The following is a 22675-nucleotide window of genomic DNA, read 5'->3' as shown; positions in this document are numbered from 1 at the left end:
TCCGTTTCCGATTTATTTTCATCTGTATCTATCTCGACCTCCTTCCTTTCTACTTCACTCTCTCGTTCCTTATATCCAAGACGAGAAGAATAACTCGTCGTCAGAACTTTCAAACGTGTCCGAACTTCGAAATCGCGCGACGATGTACAAGGTAATCGGCGATAGGATCGGACGAAGGGGAGGGAGGAAGTCTCGCGTGTTTCAGCGAGGCTCGTCAGCGTCCAAAGAGACACGCGTTAGTTTCCCTAATTCCGAATTATTCGGCGAATTCATAGGGGCTGCGTGTGCGGCGAGTGATGGCGAAAACGGAGGCGGGAAATAGGGACTTTTCAGAGTAATTTGTATTCCACATTTCGCCGTGGAAATGCGAGGGGGTGACGAGTAGCACTCCTTCTCCTCGTGTCTCGTCCTTCCTCGCCCTTACGCTCTTACTCTCTCTCTCTCTCTCTCTCTCTTTCGTTTTCCCCTGTTAGGTGCGCGTTGTTCACACGCGGCCCAGGTTCCTCTCGCCGAGTAGACTTACAGGAGGCGCGTATATAAACGGCCACGGAGTAACGTCTGATTATGCGAACGCATGGCTGGTCCGTAACGCGATTTAATATTAAAATATTATGACAAACGTCAACAGGAGGCGGGTGTAAAGAGACGCGTCTCTGATTGGCCCTCGACGTGAATACGAAACGAAAGACAGGAGGAGGAGAACCCCTTGTTTTGTACCCCAGTCGGTGGTTCCATCCGTTTCCATCGATCCTTCATCTTCCTCCTGAAAACGGATACATTTATGTATCATTTCTGACCTTAATCGATTTAAGAGTTCGTTCCAAAAGGAGTGGAAGGAATTTCACTTCTGATGATGAACTTGATCGCGAAAGCGAGGAAAATAGATAAAAGGCGGGTAGAATTTTTTCTCTCTTTCTCTCTCTTCTTTTTTCACGGGGCCACGATTTCACATGATCGAACGTTGCGAAGAAGGAATTTCAACTGTGTTCGGTGCACAGGTATTACGATGTTAAAAATCAATCAAACATGGAGCTCTCTCCCGGTACTGTGCACAGAGATCCGAACGGGAATTTTAATCAATACATACATAATAGAATATTCCCGCTATGGCGTATCGCGGCTATGAAAATATCACGGTTAACAGATCCAAAAGGGATGTTCAATATGGAATGCGAGAAAAAGCTAGAAGGTAAATCCGATTCGGATTTGTGGAATAAACGGATCGACAGTGCAAATCGCCGAATTTTTTCCCCCGGACAACTCTCCCTCTTTTTTTTCCCCTCCCTTTGTCTTTTTTTTTCTCTCCTGTATTTTTTTTCCTCCCCCCCTGTAACAAGTGTCCCGATGACGTTCGAGGCTAAAACTCTCTGTGCGTGCAGTTTAATTGGCGCGTATAAAACGACGCTAAATAAACATTCGGGGCACCGTGGCAACGTAACGAGTCGAGCATCCGCTATGCCGTATCGATTTCCATCGAGCCGCCTCCCGATTGATCGAATGTCCCGGTGTCCCGAACGCGAATCTTCCGTCCCCTATCCCACCTTCCTTCGAGACGTTTCCTTCCAGCTTGCGAGGAAATTACTTTTCGACTCGTGTCGCGAATCCTCGATAGCCTCCTTCTCGCCATCGAGATGACACTCGCGTCACGCTGTCGCGTATTTCACGAAATCTCCTCCGGCTGAGTCACGAGCATGGGAGCGGCCTTGCGCCGCTCAGCCACCGATAGTTTCGATGCTTTTCAAAGACAGATGAAGCGGAAGAAAGAAGCGGGAGGATGGAAGGGTCTGCTCGAGGACGGAGGGGAGGGGAAGTGGAAAGTATAAAGACGAAAATCGAAGGAAGGAAGGAAGGAAGGAAGGAAGGAAGGAGGATCAAGGGAGGAGAGAACTCATATATACAGGCGAAGGGTATACCATCAGGGTTCTCTCGGTTCTTTCGAGACACAGTGAGATAGAGAGAGGCGAGGGGAGTTTGGAATAAATCCAAACAGTAAACAGAGAGAAAAGGAGCAAGAAATATCTATATATATGTATATGTACATGGGAAAAGACGTGGTGGAAGCTCGGTGGAAGCGGGTGGATGGTTGGTGAAAATTCTAATATATAAAAGATATGAAGGTCTGGCGAGACGAAGAAGACCACGTAGCAGTAGCACGGGGCTGAAGTCGAAGGAGGCTTCGGGATTCAAATAAGTGGCGTTACCAGGTCCTAGGGTGGGGAGGAAAGGGGTCGAAGGAATCTGAACAGCCAACAACAAGCGCGGCTCCCCGACCTTTATTTAACCTTTTCTTAAAAGAGTCTTAGGAGTCCCTCTTATCTGTAGTCGATGGCCCTTCAACGTCGGCTCTTATACTTTCATTCTTTCCGTACCCTTATATTTTTTTCCTTTGGCCCCGGTCGTGTACACACGTCGAGCTTCATCGTCGTTACCCTCTTTGCCCCCTCCCCCTCGGTTGGCCCCCATTTTTTTCGTGGCCTCCCAACCCACCCTCGACTCGGCTCCTCCGCGATTTTTTTTCCCACCCCCTTTCACCCAGGGTGACACGACGCTTCGTTCAACGTTCAAGATTCTTCGTTTCTTCTCTTAGAACTGGTGAGAGAACGGTGGGTGAGAGAGAGAGAGAGAAAGAGAGAATATCAGCCGACTCGGTATTAATTAGCGAATTAAAGGATCGCGATCTAGCCGGGGCTGCGCGTCTCTCCGGCTAAAGTGGATTAAAACCTCCTGCCGATCGTTGCTTCTCGTTAATTTCGTTGAGTAAACGGCCCTGTCGCTCGCGCTCCTCGCCTCTCGAATCCTTCCTTATTGTTTTTTCTTCCAAGATGACCCAGCCGACTCCTCGGGGACGTTTCGAAAAATTCGCGAAATTTCGCCTCTCCGTTCAGAGAATTCAGAGAATTCGAGAACGAAGCGCGAGAAATCGAGGTTCGAGTATCCGAGAGCGGAGTCGACTTTGCGCCGCTTTTTCCTGAGAAGAGTCGGATGGATTTTCATGCGGCGATTTCTTCCTCCTCTGTTTTTCCACGACACCGTTTTTTCCTTTCCGCCCACGCTCACGCTTCCGAACGCTTCGGAGACGGAACGTCGCCATTCCTGACTAAACACTGATAACGCGTCCTGCGCCTCCCCCGCTCGGGACTTTCTTTGCATGTTATAAACATACGTAATCGTACACAAATAAGATTAGCATAGGACCTCGGGATCCGACCAAGAGAGACACACGCTTTTCACGCTCGGAGAAACAATCGCTAGGCCGACTTTCCGTTCGCTCGAAACGAGTGAACAAGAAGCAAGGAGGAAAAAAGAGAGAGAGAAATAAAGAGGAATCCATTTTAAATTTATCTCTGACGAGGCTCCGTCTCTTTCCTTCTCTCTTTCTGCCTCTCTCGCGCGGTTCGTACTATTCGACGAATAGTAGGCGCGCGCGTGGTCCACGCGAAGACCGACCTTCGATCGCGAGTTTTCAGGATTCATCGTGCGTCGTCGGTCGTTCCGCTCCTCGAGGGAACCTCCACGCCACGCGGAAACGCAGGTTTCGAAGCGGGCATTCTAAACAGGCAGGCAGGCAGGCTGGTCGATGTATTGTAGAGGTATTGTTTGAGGAATTGGTCGTTTCGAGGAATCGATGAAAGATATCCCGTACCAATTGACAAACAAGTCGAAGTTCCGCGAGACGCTTCTGCAAACACGATTAAGAGGAGAGGAAAGAATAAGCCTAGTCATTATTGGTCTTTGAATACGATGCTTGATATTCTTTCCGCGTCGAATGAATGAAAAAAAAGAAAAATGAAAAATTGGTTTTCATCGTTTCTATCTATCTATGGAATTAACTCGTCCTTCTCTGGAAGAATTTCGAGGGGAAATTGGGAGAAGGGAGGGGAGGGGAGGGGGGCAACGCAGTGTTCCGCTTTTACACTCCGCAATCTACTTGATGATAGAACTTAATAAAACAAATCTCGCTACGTAAACAAGGAGGAAAGGAGAGCGTGGAGTCGGCGCGATTCAAACAACAGCGAGTTTTCCTTCTTCGTTCGGTGTTCTCTCCCGAAGCAAGCCAATGATGATGAGAGGATACCAAAACGTCTCGGGCTCGAATACCATTAGATAAGATCAATATTGCTCAAAACACGGTGGAAGTTTAACGCGCGCACATTACACGGCATTTATATCATGAATATTCCGCCCCGGGGCTTCTTCTTCCCTCTTTTCGTTCTCGCCCGGCTTCTTCTCGTCCCTTGCAACAACCGTCTCTCCAACAACCCCTTCTTGTTATCTCGCGTTTGACTTTGCGCGAGCACCGGGTGTCGCCAAAACAGAAACTCCTTTATCTCGTTGTTAAACGAGTACCGAGTTTAAATTAATCCGAACATTTTTCTTCTTCTTTTTTTTTTTTTTATGTGTTGCCAAAAGATAGAGATAGAAATTAATAAATTAATGAGCTTTGTCATGGAAAAAGAAAAGAAAAGAAAAAAGAATTTAGGAATTTAGCTCGCAACCGACTTTGATCGAGCTCTCGATCTTCATTTTCGTATTGCAGGCTACTTCGCTGTTTGCAGCCCTGAAGCAGCAACAACAGCAACAGCAACCGCGCGACACTGTCCCCTCGTCGAGAGAGCGCGAGAATCGAGATCGAGATCGACTGTCGGTCCGTAACCGTGAGAACAACCGGAACGAGATAGGTGGTGGCGTGACGGAACAATCGCAGCCAACGCAGCAACAGCAACAGCAGCAGCAGCAGCAACAGGAGCTCACGATCGAGTATCAGAGCAATGGAAAACTCAGTCCCGCTGGGCACGCAGTGACAGCAGCACCCATGACCCAGCAAAAGCAGCCTATCATCACGCAGCAATCGCAACAGCCGAGCTCGGGGGCGCCTGGTCCCCAACCGAGTCCTCATCAGAGTCCGCAGGCCCCTCAGAGGGGTTCGCCGCCAAATCCTTCGCAGGGTCCCCCGCCGGGAGGGCCGCCAGGGGCACCACCTTCGCAAAATCCCTCGCAGATGATGATCAGCCCGGCTAGCGGCATCCACCAGATGCAACAACTGCTGCAACAACACATACTCAGCCCCACCCAACTGCAATCCTTCATGCAGCAACACTCGCTCTACTTACAACAGCAACAACAGCAACACCATCAGGTATCGTTATGTTTTGTAAGATCGATTACAATGATTTGGGAATCAAATGTCTGATAAGCGATGATTTCTTCCGAGATGAAGAAGTATTTTAGATAGATAAATACGATTTCTACGATTTATTTGTCAGAAGGTGAAAGAAATTGAGAATTTCATTTCGGAACTGGATTGGCATAGGTGGGAAGGATTTGGATCACGGTGTTGTAGGTTATTGAATGTTGAATATATAATTTTACGATTATCATATTTTATCGTATCGCGTATACAAATATAATTACTATCATTGACGTATCGAATCGATAATATTCTTTACAGGATTCCTCGTCGGAACATGCGTCCAATCAGGAACGATTCGGCTACTTTTCGTCCCTGAAAGACGTAAGTATCTCTATTCTTTGAATCCTCGCTGTTGAAGAATACGAAGCGAAGGAATCTCGGGTTTCGTTGCTCAATTCTTTCCAGTTTATTGTGCCGCTTCTCCAAAGAGTACATTAGCGAAGTTTGTCCTTTTCATCGAGCAAGCATTGCATCTTGGCATAAGTTAAACATTTTTCAGATACTCCGGCGGGTAAACAGACCGCCTTTTATCACCCTCCCACGCCCATTGATAATTTTAATTATAAAAAGCGTCCGTTTGATGGGATACCTTCCTCTTTCTTCCCTTCTTCGTCCTTTGCAACACTTGTACAAACATTCGGACAATCTTTTTAAGGACAACAACCGCCTGAAAGAATGTGTCTCGAGCTGTTCCTCCTCCGTCGCATTCTCGCGTAAACGTCTCTCCTGAAACTATTTTCAGTTCCCAAACATTTTATAATTTTCATCACGTTCCTACGTCGAATTATCGAGATTCTTTTTTCTCTTTTTTGCTCTTCAACTTTTCCATCGTCGAGGAATTCTAACGGTTCGAAAATTTTATCCACCGGGGCTGGGAATTTCGATGCTCAGCAAACAGTGTCGTTAATTTCCAATCTATCGTCTTCCGAAAGAAATTATACTCTTCTGCAATTATACATATATCCCGGTTATATCCGGTGAGGATATTAGAAAATTTTTTAATATCATTGAAATATTAATATATATTCACGTAGATTTGTTCTTACACGTCTCCCGTAAACAGCACAAAGGACGTTTTAACGCAAATACATATTGCCGGTTTCGCATACAAGCTCGATAGCTTCGATGGAGGCATCAAATATTTATTTAGCGGCATGGTCTGACCGGTGTCCTTTACTCTACAAATTTAGACAGTCCACTCGAACAGATTATTGCGCGAGAGCTCGTGCGAAAGACCATCTTAATTACAGAGAATTTAACGTTCTTTGATCATTATCGTCGCGATTCCCCGATTCCACGATACGCGACGCGCGTAGAAAAGAGAGGTGGAAAAAGGAAATTCGATTTCGATAAGAAAAAAAAAAGAAAAAGAAAGAAAAAAAGAAAGAAAGGAAGGAAGAAGAAAGAAATCTCGTTCTGTCTCGTTAATCGCGCGATTCTCTCGTTCGTTCTATGATATTATAAGGGGCGTCTACTTCGGTGGGTTTGTTTTAAAATATCCTCCAGGCTTAGGGAAGAAGGGGAATGAACTTTGGAGGGGATGAGGTAAGCAATTAAGCATCGCCATCAGCCGTTGTGTCTCGTTGTTTGTCTTCTGGCTACCCATCAACTGCCCCCTGTTGTCTTCTTCTTGCCTCGCCCTGCGAATTATCCGCGTCTCGGATTTATTCAGCAGCGTCAAGATATGCAACTTTTCCATCCCCTCGGTTTTTTCTCCTCTCCTTCTCTCTCCTCGCGCAAATTTCGAAGACGAGAACTTTCTCATTTCCCGAGAATTGTGTCGGAATTATCCCGTGTGTGAATCCCGATCCCGAGAGATTTGGACGGGCAAATTTGGACGGCTGTTCGAAATCGAAATATTTGCAGCATCAACACCAGTTCGCCGAGCTGGGTAGGAAGAAGCTGGAGCAGGCGATACAGCAACTGCAGGAACAGTTGCAGTTGAACGTGATCCAGCAGACGCATCTGTTGCAAACGGCGGACAAGAAGAAGGCGTCCGCCCCGCTTCAGCAATTGGCGCTTCAACAGCAACGTCTGATACAGCAACTGCAGATCACGCAGAGCCAATATCTTCTTCAACAGGGTCTGGGTCTTCAGGGTCACAATCCTTCTTCGGGTAAGTGCAGAAAGTGTTCTCAATCCCTTACGAATCTCTTCGCGTCCTCTGTGTTTTTTAAAAAATTATCCTTTTTTAATATCGCGTTACATTCACAACAATTGGAGACAACGGTTACAACGAGCGAAACAGCTACAACTTTCGAAAGTAAGTCGATCCTGGCCCTCCCGATTTAAACGATAATCCATCGGGCCAATCTCGACTCCTTTCCATCCCCCGTCGAATAATCCCCGCATTTTCTCATTTTCCACTTCACCCTGGGCGAAACTTTCCGCGTGGAAGTGTTTCGGTTGCGTCGGATCTCGTTCCACCGATGTTTTTCTTTCTGGCGCGCGTGCAGGAAGCGAAGAGGAAGGGTGGAATAACGAAGGGGTCGAGAGAATGACAGAATCTCGTTCACTTGTGCTTTCTTCACGCTCGAAAATATCGTTGACGAGCAAACTCGGCCGGAATTCGACGAAAAGAAGATTGGAAAGAAGATTTTCATCGAATTTTATTATGTTATTTGTTACAATTCATTTGAAATTGTTATCCGAGATCGTTAATCCGTGATATTTGTATAATTTGGGACAGGTCTCCAACCTGGCGAAGGGCTACCAATGTGGAAATCGGACACGTCGGATGGTCCGGAATCGCATCAGAACTCGAACGTTCCAAAATCCGTGGCTGGACTCAATGGTAAACAGAAATTCTTCCCCTATATCTTGAGATGATTGAGAATCGAGATTTATTTCCTTTGCGCCTCTCTTGATCGCCTCCCTTTCCCCATTTTCTCGCGCTCCTTTCCACCCCTTTCCACTCCTTTCGCAATTCTTTTCGTTCTTCTTTTCTCTTTTTCTTTTGCTTTTTTTACTTGGAAAATGGCGACGTTCGTTTCCGGACTATCGCAGGACTTCTCAATTCGACAGTGTCGAGTCGGCGGTCGGATATGAACGGAACCACTCCATTGGACGAGAAACCGCTGGACGTTTCCTCCAACGACAAGGTTCATCCCCTGTACGGTCATGGGGTCTGTAAGTGGCCGGGCTGTGAAGTTATTTGTGAAGACTATCAAGCATTCCTTAAGTGAGTCCACAAAATATTTAAACTACATTTAACTTATTTATCGCTTTACCAGAAAACCAGAGATCCCGAATCGAGATTACCCTTAATCTTATTATTCATTTGATCAAAATAAAAAAATATTTCGAATCATATTTTTCGATTCCATCGATCCTAGAAAAGTTTGAGATCTCTGGTATGTGTATATATATATATATATATACATCGGAAAGTAGGTAAATCCCAGCGCAGGGGCGGAACAAGAATCATCGTTGGAAGAACGAAAGAGAGAGAGAGAGAGAGAGAGGGGAGAAACGGGAAGAATAAAGTCGACAATTTCGCCCTCGTGGAGAATGAGTTAGGCGAAGGCAACGCTCGCGGGGGCGGTTAGAGGAAGTGTAGAAAAATCGCTCGAGTCAGCGTATCTCATTGACATCCACCACCTTCTCCATCGGTTTCAAAGCAGAAGTAGCATCCGCCTCCCTCCTCGGTCTCCGGCAAAATCCCTAGTAATCACGCGGCTCGTCGCCGCCAACTCCCTCAAACAAGCCGTTACTTAAAAAAAGGACGGAGAGAGAGAGAGCGAGAGAGAAAAAAAGGAAAACGCTAATTACCTTTGTCTCATTAATATTCACGACATTCGACCGCATCGTTATGCCTCTCGGTCTAATCCCCTTCTCCCTGTCCCTCTGTCCCTCGCCCCCCACCTTTCCGTATTCTTGGTCTTAACCAATCTTGCTCTCGTCCCCCCTCCTTCCGCTTTCTTCACCCTCTTTCCGCCGCTCGCGATACACCGGCCTGCTGCGACGAAGAAGGATTACGGATATTCTTAAATACGGAATCTCGTTGGGAGATCCCCTCCGCTCCCCTCTCTTCTCCGACCACCTTGGAACTCGATTCATTTTTTCCCTCCGTTGGGGTAAGATTCACCATTGGTGGTCTGAAGAGACAAACGTTTCTTTGTAACGCAACGCTGCTTTGATTATACCCTCCCGTAAACGATCCGACATTCTTCGCGACATAATTTGATTAGGCCGCCGCCGCAGCAAAGGATCTGCTACGGATAGAGGGTTGTTCCCCTCTCCCCGATACAGGAATACAGGATGTATCGTATCGGGAACGGAGCCGTAACTTATTCAACGACCTTTCTCCTTTTTTCAGACACTTGAACACGGAGCACACGCTGGATGACAGATCGACGGCGCAGGCCAGGGTCCAGATGCAAGTGGTCTCGCAACTGGAGATCCAGTTGCAGAAGGAACGGGACCGGTTAACCGCTATGATGCATCACCTGCACGTGGCGAAACAAATGGCTTCCCCCGAACCGCCAAAATCGTCCGAGTCATCGGTAAGTGTTTGTTGGGATCACGTTACGTCGATTTACGGAAATTTGGATTTTCGCGTTTCGTGCGTGAATTTTTTAATCGTAATTTTTAAATCGACACCGTCCTCGATGCGATCGAGGAAGGGATTCTCTGAGGTAGAGCAGAGTGATTGTCAGCAATGACGCTCGATCGAAAGTTATCGAGCGAAGAAACAATATGTAAGAGTAAATTGTAACTTGTAAATTGTAAAATGACACGGTCATCGATACGAGCACGATAATGGATAGCAATAATCGTAAGGTGGTGGATTATGTTTGCTCTCGGTATCGATGAAACCGCTGTACCTGGTTTGGAATCCGGAAAAACGTTTCCTAACGATCGTGTCGGGATGGTAAACTCTTGCGGTAGGATCGGGGGCCGTTCGACGGTCGTAAAGCCAGATTTTCACGGCGCTCGGGGAATTTTACGAGCTCTCTTGCCGCGGCTAACAACAACGCCAGTTTTCAGTTTTAACGCGCCGCCGAGTAGACTCGCTAATTTATACATAAAGTTTGCATTAATAATTCATCGGGTCCTCGTTGATTTTATATCGCCTTAATTAAAACCTCTAACAAGTCCGACAGTCGGAGAATACCAATATCGCATTAGCCCTCTCCACGCGGCTGCGTGCCTCGTCCTCTCTGCCCGACTTAATTATTTTAACGCGAAAGAGAGGAGCCCCGCCCTTCATTCATCGTGCTCACGGATCATCTCCGATATCGAAACTGTACCACTCGAATATTTTCTATCAACATATTCGAATGTACGTTGTTCCTTCCTTGCTTATTATCCGTCGTTTTTATAATACGCGCTCTAAAGGTTAATTTTCCACGTGCTTTCGTCTTTTTTCTTTTTTTCATCGACTGTACTTGAAACACTTGTGCACAAGTTTTCGAACGAGTATCGAATCTTTATCAAAGTATTGATTACAACGATTACGCGAGAAGGAGAAACAATAAACACGAGGAATAAATAGCAACTCGGCTGTTATTTGAGGTTTCGCTCGAAGAAGGGGGGAGGGGGAAGGAAAGAAAAAGGTCGACGATCTTCGAAACCGTGTAAATAATGGCCGCAGGCTCCATTCTTCTCTCCGTGTGCACATCGTGGCGCTTCCTTTTTCAGACGGGCTCGAGTATACCAAAGTTAAATCTCTCCACCGCTCTGATGAGCCAGCCACCACCGAATTTCGGTGTCTCTCAAGTGTCTCCCGTCTCGATGTCCGCTTTGGTGTCAGCGGTCAGGTCACCAGCAGGTGGACAACTGCCACCTTCGGCCGGAGCACCTATGCCACCCATCCCTAACATGTCCAACATGTCAGGGATGCCTCCGTTGCCGAATATGCCTGGTAGCATGCCCACCATGCCTACCATGCCCAGCATGGCGGGGCCCATCAGACGACGTATCAGTGATAAATCCGCGCTTTCCTTGGCAGGAGGTAAGACTTTCTCCTTTCTTCTTTAATCTCACTTACTTACCGTTCTGATTACTGTCTAAACTGTGATATCTAATTAGTAATTTTCATTCATGGATCAGGCATTAATAAAGGTTGCGATTTTATTTGCGAGAAATCGTGTTTGACATTGTTGAACTTGTGCGTTTCTTCCGTTTTACCTGGAAAATCAGGAAAATGGTTAGGATAAACGGAAGTAATAGTAATAGTAATAGTAGTAGTAATTTTCTAATGTGATAATTGTTGATTATTATTGTTTCTTTTGTGACAACCATTTTCCAAAGAAAAAAAAAAGTATAAGTAAGTTTTTATCATATACGAGATATGAAGATATAATATCGTCCCGAGAAAGGTGAAACGAAAGACATGTGAATTTAGAAATTGAATACTATTCGTAGGACTGTATGACGAGGGCACTGTAAGGCGCAGAGTAGCCGTCGATAGATCTGGAATAGATATTAACGAAGGTAACGATTTAACAAAAATTCAGTCGGGGGAAACGCACGATCTGTGAAATGCTATTATTAATTTAACCTGATGTACATAATTTCACTGTTAAACGATAGTGAATTTATGCCTTAGACGATGCAAAAAAAAAGAAAAAAAAAAAAAAAGATTAATTTAGAAAGCATTTCCCGGCTCGTTCTCGTCGAATAAATCCCGACAAAAAGAAAATCCTGTAGCAAATGCTCTTTACGGTCCTCTCTTGATTCTCGTGCCTTTTCTCCTATTGTAAAACTATTCTACCACACGCACAGATTCATTCACGGTAGCAACAATGTCACGTGAGCTACAGTGTTCGACACCTTGTTGGCAACGTAGGACAAATTTAATAGGTACATAGAGAGCGAAAGGTGCTAAGAACGATACAAAGTTTGAAATAAGCGAAAAATAAGAAGGAATTAAAGAGAAAGTAAAAAGAAAAAAGTTAGTAAAAAAAAGAAAAAAAGAAAAAAAAAATTGAAGAAAATTTAATAAATTCTCAGCGTACGCCAGTTCGAACCTTTTTCTTACCGATGCTTCTGTTGTTTCCTTATTTCTTGTGCTGCCCGCCCTCCCCACCGTGTAGGGCTGCCCTACATGCTGGAGCGTGCTGGCCTTGACGTCCAACAAGGTACTGTCAACCTTCTTTCCACGCTCCTTTGGTGGCTTTAAGGATTTTCTTAAAGGGTGCACCCTTTTGCATGCTGGACAACTTTATCTCTCTTTCACCCCCTTTCATCCCTTTTTCTTTCTAGAATAGAGAATCGGATACTTCGATCATCATCCCTCCCCCAATTTTCTATTAAAGAGGGATGAACAAGAAGTATTCGTTTCTATGCGTTTTGAAACATCTAATCGCTTTTCGCTTATTCTTTGATCTAGTTTTAAGAATGTCGTATATAGTTTTTTTACTCGGTTATATGTTTCATTTGGCATGTGATCACGAAATGTAACGATTCCTTTTAATCCCGTATAAACGACATCACGATTAATTTATTATTTCATTAATAGACTGCGGGTCTTTATTTTTTGTTCGTTTATTACACGTAAAAAAAAAAAAATACGACAAATTTAAATGCTTTAAATTCATTCACAGAATAGAGAAAACCGCGTGCACATTGAAGTCGCTTTTTGATTTATTCCGATATCTCGATGGGTTGCCGAGATATAAGATATAAGAAGAAAGTTTTCGTAGCGCAGAAATTATGAATGGGTGACCTACATTTTTTCCTGGAAACGCGTGCTTATACGTTCTTCTAAGAATTGTACGCTACGTTTTTCCAGGAATCGCTTGCCTAGAAATTGGGATAGGTCAGTGTGACGAAGTGCTAGTAAACAATAAGGACGAATTGTTATAAGTAAAATAAAATATATCTTTTTCTTTACGCGACGATATCTCGGGAACCGGAAGTCGTATCGTGATAAATAAAAAAGAAGAGCAAGATTTCGCGATTTGTTTTTCGTTCGTTGATCGAAAATAACTATCTTCGGAATTTTAACCGTTCAAAGTTTTTCCAATTTCAATATCGTTTTAATCTAATTTTAAGATCGAAATAAATTAGATCTTCGTTTTTGTTCGATTGATCAAATAGGTTTTTCATAATTTTTGAATACTTTTCGATCGAACATCTTGTATTTGTATTTAGATGTGTTTGCAAAAAAATCCGCAGTCTATTCGTTAGTTTTATACCACGAATTTACCGCTAAAAAATCAAAGAAAGAATCGTGTAAATAATCGCGACTCGATTTTGATATGAAAATCAAAAATATGAACACATTCAGCATTTTTAATGGCTTTTCTAAAACTTTCGCTTCCCGGGATAATTATTCCCGAAGCTTTTTTAAATCATTAGCACATTGCTTGTTAGTTGTATATCCGAGCAACAACCCATCCTGAAAAAGAGATGATGTCGATGATCTTTCACTCTCGACCGCGTCAATACGCATCATCGTAACTCTCAATTGTCTCTATCTCTCTCTCTTTTTTTTTTCATACTCCTCATTATTTTTGAGAAACGAAACAAGCGAAGATTCTTAAAATTTCAGAAATTCAACGAAATAGGGAATTTTACAAGAATGCCGACGTCAGACCGCCGTTTACATATGCATCATTAATTAGACAGGTGAGTGAACCATTCGATATGTATATTTTCAGATCATAATTCAGATCTCGAACAAATTGAGCGTCCCTTTTAATCGGTTTAATTTTCGAAGGAACTCTCGAAATTGGTGAGGATAATATTAAACGCCCCTATTTAATTTCTCGAACACTTAATCAAATCGCGCGCATTTTTTCCTCTTCTTTTTGTTTGATAGTCGATCATCGAGTCGCCGGATAAACAGTTGACCTTGAACGAGATCTACAACTGGTTCCAGAACACATTCTGCTACTTCCGGCGCAACGCAGCAACGTGGAAGGTATATCTCTTAGTAGACTATAGTAAAAGAAAAAAAAAAAGAAAAGAAAAAAACTTATAACATCAACAGGACATAGAAAGATACAAATAGAAAAAAAAAAGGAAAGAAAAAAAAAGAAGAAAGAAGGTACGACAATCGTGTCAAATTTGAAGTTTGTTTTTGAGAACAAATTGAGAAGATATTATTTTGGAATACGAATATATAACAGCAATCGTTCATTTCTGTTCTCTCGAAACGAATGTTTCATTTCTCGATTTAAATATCGAACGTTCAATCTCGTCTTGAAACGAATGATTTCGCGATATCATATTTAAAGTGAGCCGCGCGTAGAATCTTAAATATCTTCTCGGATTCGATAGCAAATATATTGGTCGCGCTCTACCATGCATCTAGGAAATCTAAAATAATTTTCTCCTTTAAATGGATGAACTCAGCGTGGCTCGAGTTATGCAACGTTTGATTGCAAGTCACAAAGATGAAATGACTGGTTGTGCAATTTGCATTTACGAGCAGATTAAGCTGAATGCGTTTTAACTAGAAAGGATGAGCTTTCAAGAATCTCAGATAATCTTACGTATTAATTTGAATTAACAGGCTAAGTGATGTGCCGAGCAGACGAGCTGGTAACGATAATTGTGTTGCTTTCCCGATTTAAAGGGGGAGATTCGGTAACATGTGAATATTACGCCCGTATTGCGATTCATTTGTCATCTATCACGATGATTTCTATCACATTCTATCCCATCCAGCAGTATTTTCAGTAAGCTTTCGTGATTAAAACTTTCGTCTCAAAGAAGATCTCCATCGAATCATTTCCACCGCGAATCCAGACGCGATCTCTCCGTAAAATTTGATCTTTGATTGAAATCATGTCACGATAGATCTCAGTTAAATCGTAATACGATCATATACGATCCGCTTGTTGGCAAGAGTGCGCGCGCGCGTGTGTTTTCTGCGTGTGTGCGAGTGTGCGTGGAAGTAATCGACGTTTGCCATGACGCTTCGCCTCGCATGGTTATGTGTATCTGAAAAATTTTCAAAAAATGCAAGCACAGGTTCAACACAGGGCACCATCCTACAGGGGAGCAGGACCAGATTCAACCAGGCCAAGGACCTCTCACGTCTTCTTCCACTTGGATGGAGATCGTGACCATCGACGTCGCGACCTTCTTCTCGTACAATCTTCCTAAATTTCTTTTATCTTTTTTTTTTCTCTCTCTCTCTCTTTCTCTCTCTCCATTATTTTTTATTTTTTCTTTTTCTTTTTTTTTTTCTTTTTTTTTTTTTTTAACTTCTTCTTTTGGAATTTTGTACGGCCCTGCGGCATGTATGATTGTTGTCGTTGCCCCTAGACTTAGATGACTAGCTGTGCATTAACGATAAAGGAATGCCACATTATACCGTGTATCTTTCGATTAATCGTTTTGGTTCGTTATTGTCCTATTACGGCCTTGTCATTGCGCGACCATAGCCGGGTATCCTTTGCTGCTCACACACGATGTTACTACTAATTCACTCTTCAATCAGTTTCTCGGTTTTGCTTTTCTGTTTCGTTCGACCGGTTCGAATTGGAGATTGCAAAATCAGGCTGCCACTTTAAATTCTCTCTCCATTTTACCCGCCACTCTATTTTCATCGACGCGTTATTCAAGTCTGTAAATTTTTACGATGGGAGTTACGTTAAAGTGATAGCCTGAAGTCTAAAGACATGCTCCTTCACAAGAGACACGATACAGCTTGTCTAAAGATCGGGAAAAAGAAGTCCATAAAGATAACAGAGAAAGATTCACAATATCCTGTGAAGCAAATACCACCTTTTTATCCTCACGATGTTTCTTCGGGACGGGCAGAATATATCTCATCCATCCTCGTTTCATCTCAGCGTGTATCGGTTTTTATCATCATCATTATCATCGCCGTCATGGTCGTCGTCGTCGTCGTCGTCGTCGTCGTCGTCGTCGTCGTCGTCGTCGTCGTCGTCGTCGTCGCCGTCGTCGTCGTCGTCGTCGTCGTCGTCGTCGTCGTCGTCGTCGTCGTCGTCGTCGTCGTCGTCGTCGTCGTCGTCGTCGTCGTCGCCGTCGTCGTCGTCATTGTCGCCGTCGTTGTCGTCGTCGTCGTCGTCGTCGTCATCATCGTCGTCTCCGTCGTTCTTGTCATCGTCATCCGATACCGGGGATGACGGAATGCCGCCTATACTTAAAAAAAAAAAAGAAAGAAAAGAAAAAGAAAAAAGAAAAGAAAAGAGAAAAAAATACACGCCATCGAATCGTGTTCCCCGATCGACAGCCGGCCTCGCGATTGAGTTGGCTTCGTTCGTTTTTTGCGTTGCTTATTTAGTCTGTGTATTATTTTGTATAGAACGCAGTGCGACACAACCTGTCTCTCCACAAATGTTTCATGCGAGTCGAAAACGTGAAAGGCGCCGTATGGACGGTGGACGAAGTGGAGTTTTACAAGAGACGTCCTCAACGCGCTTGCAGCACGACCGGGTACGTTGCCCCCCGTCCCACCGAAAAAAAAAAATTTTACAGCCGCGTTTTTTATACTCTTTATCTCGTCTCTATATATAATAGATCTATTCCTCTCTCTATATACATATTTATATTTACGACATATATTATATATATATATCTTATTTCTTTCTCTATCTCTTTCTATCGATATATCATTATATAATGTAATTTCCCTTTTGAAACCCTACCCCTCTCAAAATGGATTTACCAACAACCGGTTCAGACCATAACCCGAAATAATCGGCCTCGGTCGCATCCCGTCTTGTATTACTTCCATTCTCCCAAAGATAATTCCCTTCTTTGTTTTTTTTAATATATAATATTATATTTATATTTCTATATATATATATATTTCTTCTCTTTCTATCTGTGTCTTTTTTATATATTTATATAGATATTTATATAGATATATTTTATACATACTCTCACTTAATCGCTTTTACTCTCTAATTACATACTCGTACCGCTAACTCCAATTCTCCCCGCCCTTCATGTTTATACTGCCAAATTTTTTACTATCTTTTTTAACTTTTATATATATATTAATATACGTCTTTTTTACATTTTTTATATATATATACATTATTTATATATTTATATTCATATATACATTTATATATATATATACCTTTAATAGTGTTTAATAATCTATTTTTATATGTATACATATTTATATATAGCTTTTTTACATACATATATATATATATATATTCACATATTTTAGCTATTTATATATATATATATATATTTAATAAAATTTTTTTTAAGTGTGTACGCGCGCGTTACGCGTGTACGCAAGCCTCAGTATGTATGTATACGCACATACACGCACGCTCTTCTGTGCATTTAGTTACGAGTTATTTTTCTAGATACCGTGCCTCTATTCCTATTTTATTTTTTTTTTTTTTTTTTTTTTAATATATATCCGTATGCATCTAGATCTTTTGTGTACCTTCTTTATACGTGCGCATTCATACGTATAGATTTGTGTGCGTGTGTGTATATATATAAAATCATTTCTTTTTTTTCTCTCTCTCTCATACACCTGTATACGCCATGATAATCTGTATTATCTGTAACTCGCTTGCGTCATTTGTCCGTACGTCTGTCTATGCTAACATCGAGCTTCCCGAGTTACAATCGATAAAATTTTACCTTGGAAGACAAGGATCAAGATATTATCCATTTTTCATTTCCGATATTAAAAAATTACTTCGCCATAATTTATAAAATGAAAATCAAAATTTTCATATAGAGATAAAAACGAGATATCGTTTCTCTAGGATTGTATATCGGGAAATTAGCTTTGTATTGTGTTTGATCCCGTGTGTGTGTGTGTGATTTTTTTTTTATTACTTGCCCGTCTCTCGTGTGCGATTGTAGCCATCAATATGATGCGTGAACGTGCGTGAATGAGCGTTCGAAGATCATGAGAATCGACGATATAAGATGGAGATGGAGGATGAGGATGGAGGAGGAGAAGGAGGAGGAGGTGGAAAGGAGCAGGCGGGAATGATCGTGTGAATGTGGCCGACTTCTTTTTTTGCTCTTGTGTGAAAGGAAACCGTAGAAAATCGTGGTGTGTGCTTTTTAACAAGCATGTGGGCTTTGCAGCGACTAACCGATCGAGAATTGGCAGGGCCAAGTCTCTCTGGCCCGAGTCTAGTCTCGAATACCCGGAAGCCGGATGCGGAATACGCCAGTGCAGAGTGAGAATCGCAGAATTGCACTTGGTCAGGTAGTGAGAGGAGTCTCGTCTTACTACGTATTACACGTTTACGTTTTGTCTATTTCTTTTTTTTCTCTCTCTCTTTCTCTCTCTCTCTTTCTCTCTCCCTTCTTTGCGAATCTGTGCTGTCTTTGTTTATATTCTCTGGAACACCGGGATTCGATCGAGTCGAGGGCTCGCTCGATCATCGAATTCTTCTGGGTAGGAGAGGACTATGAGGCTAATATACAAAGCCTTGGTTGACAGCTTGGTGTCTCGTCTCACGATTTCTGGTGAACGGGATACGTTGCAATAATGTGCATGATATCGAGAGTCGCGATCGTTTTACATTCGAGAAACGGTCGTGCCACTCGAGCGCCAACGTTTAGATGCTTTAAGAAATCGTGCGCAGAAAGGAGAAGAGCATAGAGCTCGGCAGAAAAAGTTAGAAAAAAAAAAAAAAAAAGAAAAAAAGAAAAGAAAGAAAGACAAAAAAAGGAAAATCGAAACGAACGTCCAAAAAAAAAAAATAGAAGCTAGAAAAGGGAAGGAAACGTAACCAAAAAAAAAAAAAACCAAACGAAATAAGTTTCAACAACAACAAGCAGAAACAAACCTTTATCTTTTTTACTCTCTTTTTCTCTATTTCTTGGTGGTCTTGTCTGTGTATACAGAACGCGATCCGCACCAATCTATCATTGCACAAGTGTTTTGTGCGCTATGAGGACGACTTCGGGTCATTCTGGATGGTGGACGACGCCGAGTTCGTAAAGCGGCGGCATCTGTCCCGCGGCCGCCCCAGGAAATATGACCCAACCCCATCACCCACTCCACCCCACCTCTCCGCACAGTAAGCACTACCACTTTTTAGAATTCTGCTGGCTGGCTGGCGCGACGTTCTGACCTTACCGCGGTATTCTCTTGTAACGCGGCGACCGGGACGTTTTCGCTTGGTCGTTGCCTAAATAAACGAACCACTAAACGCCCCTCTCGAACCTGCTGCCTTTGTCGTTCAGATCGCGAGTCCAATCGCCTTCTACTTTTTCTTTTCATTGATAAAAAATGATTAAATTGTTATTCTATACTTGTGCGTTAAAACTTGTGCGTGAACTCGTGGAAGATACTCGATAAAGTCGAAGAAAGTGAATGTGCTGTTACGTCGTGTGTCAAACCATTAGTACTACTTGTTGATTATATATAGAGCGCTTCGTTCAGAATTCTTCGCGGTGGAATTTCGAGTTACGATTATTGAGGAAATGACTTCCAAGGCAGCAGGGAGTGGCTCTAAGCAGTTTATCCAATCCCAGGAAACGAATTCCGCATCATGCCTGCCTCGAATACCTCTTAGAACCCGTCTCCTTCATAAACCGGATAAGTAGTACCTGTTCAACCTTCCTTGATCTTCATCAGAGGTGCGCGATATATCATAGAAGAATGTACGTTTTTCTATAGCAACGTAATTTCTTGGTTAATTTAGCCCGGATGAAAAAGAGAAGGGAATGTCGGTAGAATCCAATGTAAGCGTAAGGGAACAGGGAATTTCGTCCAATTAAAATTTGCAGCTCCAGCTTGTTAACGGTTAAATCTGCGCACCTCTGCTTGTGACGTCCAAAACAGCCCTCATATAGTACATCCCCGTATACGTCTCACTAGTACCGTAGCCCGAGGCTCTAGCACACCCGAGAGAGCTTAAATCCTGGACGATCCTGCAGGAGCCCAGCCACAGGACGATTGGTCCGTGCTGCAGGATCTCTGATGTGTTTAGTGGTTGCTCGCATGGATAATCAAGGATCCTAATATTCGTTCCCATAAGAATTAAAAAAAAAAAAAAAAAAAAAAAAAACAAAGAAAAAAATGTGAGAAAAAATACTGAAAAAAAAATCCCCGTAAGACTATCCTTACCACTGAAAAAAGAAAACACTGCGCTTATAATTGTATGGTGCTTATGTAGTGGCGTTTGCAGTGTCTTGGGAGAATGTGGAAGTGTTTGCGTGGACAAACGTTTCGTTACCCTTCATTTTCGGATTTTTCTTCTCTGTTTTGCTGTACAAGCTGGTTTTTTTTTAATGCGGCATCGCTACAATTTCCTTTTTCCTTTTTTTTTTTCTTCTTCTTCTTCTTCTTCTGTTTCGTTCAATCGCAACAATCGGATGCGTGAACGAAGCGTTTGTCGCGTCCGTTTTCTTTTTTTTCTTTTTCATTTTCAGTTTCAGTTTCGCTATTTTGAAAGAAGCAGAGAAGCTACGTAGCGTAGTAATAGAAAGAGCAAATAAGTTGGCGATATTTCGTAAAAGGAAGGTGAAGTTTTTGCGCAATTTTCTTTATTTTCTTTCTTTTTCTTTTTTTTTTTCTTTTTCTTTTTTTTCTTTTAGTTAGCGTTTAACGAGAGAAGGCGTTGTTGAAGTATGTGTTTAATTTATTTTTTACTGCCCCTTCCCCCCCTCTCTCTTTCTCTCTGTTACAGCGTTGAACGTTTTCTATATATTTCTGTTCGCCTTTTAGTACGCTTTTTCAACGTGAGAATGGTTTTCGGTGTGACTGATAATGTGTGTCAGGGCTACTCGCGCATGTGTAAATTGTGTAAATTAAGCGTCACAAACTGCAAAATAAAATATCTCGGATGATACGGAATTCTCCATTCATCGCTACGACCATTCTCTTCTAACTCAAGGTACTTCACCGTTAACGTACTAACTTTGCAACTTCCGGTAATTTTTCTCTACTTTTTTAATAATCATCTTTTTAAACGTTTTTTAAAATTTTCTCTATTTCTCTCTTTTTATATACTATTCTCTCACACCCTTTCATTTTTCTCTCTACTATTATCTGTCTCTATCCTTCTCTCTCTCTCTCTTATCTATCTATCTATCTCTTTCTCTATCTTTCACTCTCTTTCCTCTATCTTTTTTCTCTTCTTCTCTTTACTAAGCGCTCTTAGTCACTTAATAAACGGCTCTAGGCATTGTTTTTATTCTTATATTTTTCTCTTCGCATGCAAGTAATCGTCTCTTGCAATCGTCACACGTTCGCCGTGTTTCAATTACTGAATAATATTTGTCCTTCGAATACATTTCAAATGCATTCCTTTCAACTTTACCGTTTGCAAGAGAAAATTTATCTTTTTTCAGTCGACTTGTTTGTCGTTTGGAAAAAGTATTATATATTCGCTCGGTCCGCATTCGATGCCTTGAAAAACTTAGAGGATTTTGAGGATTTTGGAAACTATAAAAGGGTAAGCACAGGTAAGCCTCAAAGCCGTTTATAAGTTACGACGTCGTTTCGTATGACGAAAATTATTAAAATATACAATAAATCTTGATTAAAGAAACAAAGACGAAACGGGAGCGCTTCTTTTTTTACATTTTTTCTCTAAATTTTTTAACCTAACCTCGCTCAATCTCAACCAAGCCGATCGTTGGATGAGGAGGTGAGGAGCGAAACTGGTAAATAGGTAAGAGTTTTCGAACTCTTTTTTTTTCCATTCTTTTTTAATCACTTTTTTAATATATTTATATACGTGTATACATTTTTTCATATTATATACTTCTCTCTTTCTCTGTCTCTTTCTCTCTTTCTCTATCTTTCCATTTTCTCTGTCTATCTATCTATCTATCTATCTCTCTTTCTCTATCTATTATACCTTTACATATTGAAACTCGATCACACGTGCACACATTGTACACACAAGCTCTATCTTTACCCGCCCTCTCCGCCACCCAACCCTTGTGACCTGAAACCCTTCTCGAAAAAAAAAAAATTTACTCCACCCATGTATACATTGACACAAATTTAAAAAAAAAAAAAATCAAGAAAAGAGCTTATAAATATACACGCGTTTCTTTTCAGGAAACTGTCGATAGTCGAATCTCGACGATTATTAATAGTAATTTTCTCTCTCGATACGTAGGGGTGTCCCGTCGAAAAGTCCAACCCTGACGCATAGCCCGACCATGTACGGTGATGCATTAAACGCCAATCTCCAGGTAACTGTTTAAAAAAAAAAAACAATTATACAATTATTATTTCTTTTAAATTTAATACGTATGTCTTTCGTAGTTTCGAACGATTAGGTACAGGAATGGAATATTAAGTGACTAACCATCTAATGCAATTTGAGTATTTCCAGGCGGCACTCGGGGACTCTAATATGGGATTTCTAAACAACTCGATGTGCACGTCGACGACAACGAGTCCCGACAAGGAGCACGTGTTAGCCCATAACGATTTAATGTGAGTAAAACACTCTGTAGCGTGCCATATATTTAATCCGTGTTACATGTTTCCCAAAATACTTGGCAATGTTATATACCTACGCAAATCTTTAAGTACACGCTACTCTCCCGATCATAAATCACCAGACACTTGTTAGTCTTAAACAAAATGTTTATTGC

The 22675-nt window shown here is 42.2% G+C and overlaps 1 protein-coding gene across 32 annotated transcripts in view; it reads left to right on the top strand.

Annotated features, from left to right (window-relative positions):
* Positions 1–22675, top strand: part of LOC108000201 (forkhead box protein P1) — a 199376-nt gene that overhangs the window by 170646 nt on the left and 6055 nt on the right. For 9 of the 32 annotated variants that reach the window (XM_062083783.1, XM_062083805.1, XM_062083807.1 and 6 more), the window contains 13 exons: positions 4538–5137; positions 5450–5512; positions 7058–7307; positions 7881–7985; positions 8198–8372; positions 9510–9696; positions 10835–11147; positions 11561–11629; positions 13692–13768; positions 13962–14063; positions 18959–19134; positions 22192–22267; positions 22402–22514. In XM_062083783.1, coding sequence (XP_061939767.1) covers positions 4538–5137; positions 5450–5512; positions 7058–7307; positions 7881–7985; positions 8198–8372; positions 9510–9696; positions 10835–11147; positions 11561–11629; positions 13692–13768; positions 13962–14063; positions 18959–19134; positions 22192–22267; positions 22402–22514 — 2306 coding nt within the window. Of the gene's footprint in view, positions 1–4537; positions 5138–5449; positions 5513–7057; positions 7308–7880; positions 7986–8197; positions 8373–9509; positions 9697–10834; positions 11148–11560; positions 11630–12231; positions 12277–13691; positions 13769–13961; positions 14064–16421; positions 16553–18958; positions 19135–20491; positions 21527–22191; positions 22268–22401; positions 22515–22675 lie in introns of those variants that run through there. The other 23 variants (XR_009832381.1, XR_009832382.1, XM_062083790.1 and 20 more) reach the window with 23 other exon arrangements.

This window comes from Apis cerana, linkage group LG13, assembly GCF_029169275.1.
Source record: "Apis cerana isolate GH-2021 linkage group LG13, AcerK_1.0, whole genome shotgun sequence".
Taxonomy (NCBI): domain Eukaryota; kingdom Metazoa; phylum Arthropoda; class Insecta; order Hymenoptera; family Apidae; genus Apis; species Apis cerana.
Note: the sequence above shows the minus strand (reverse complement) of the source record. Positions and strands in the feature narration are given on the sequence as shown.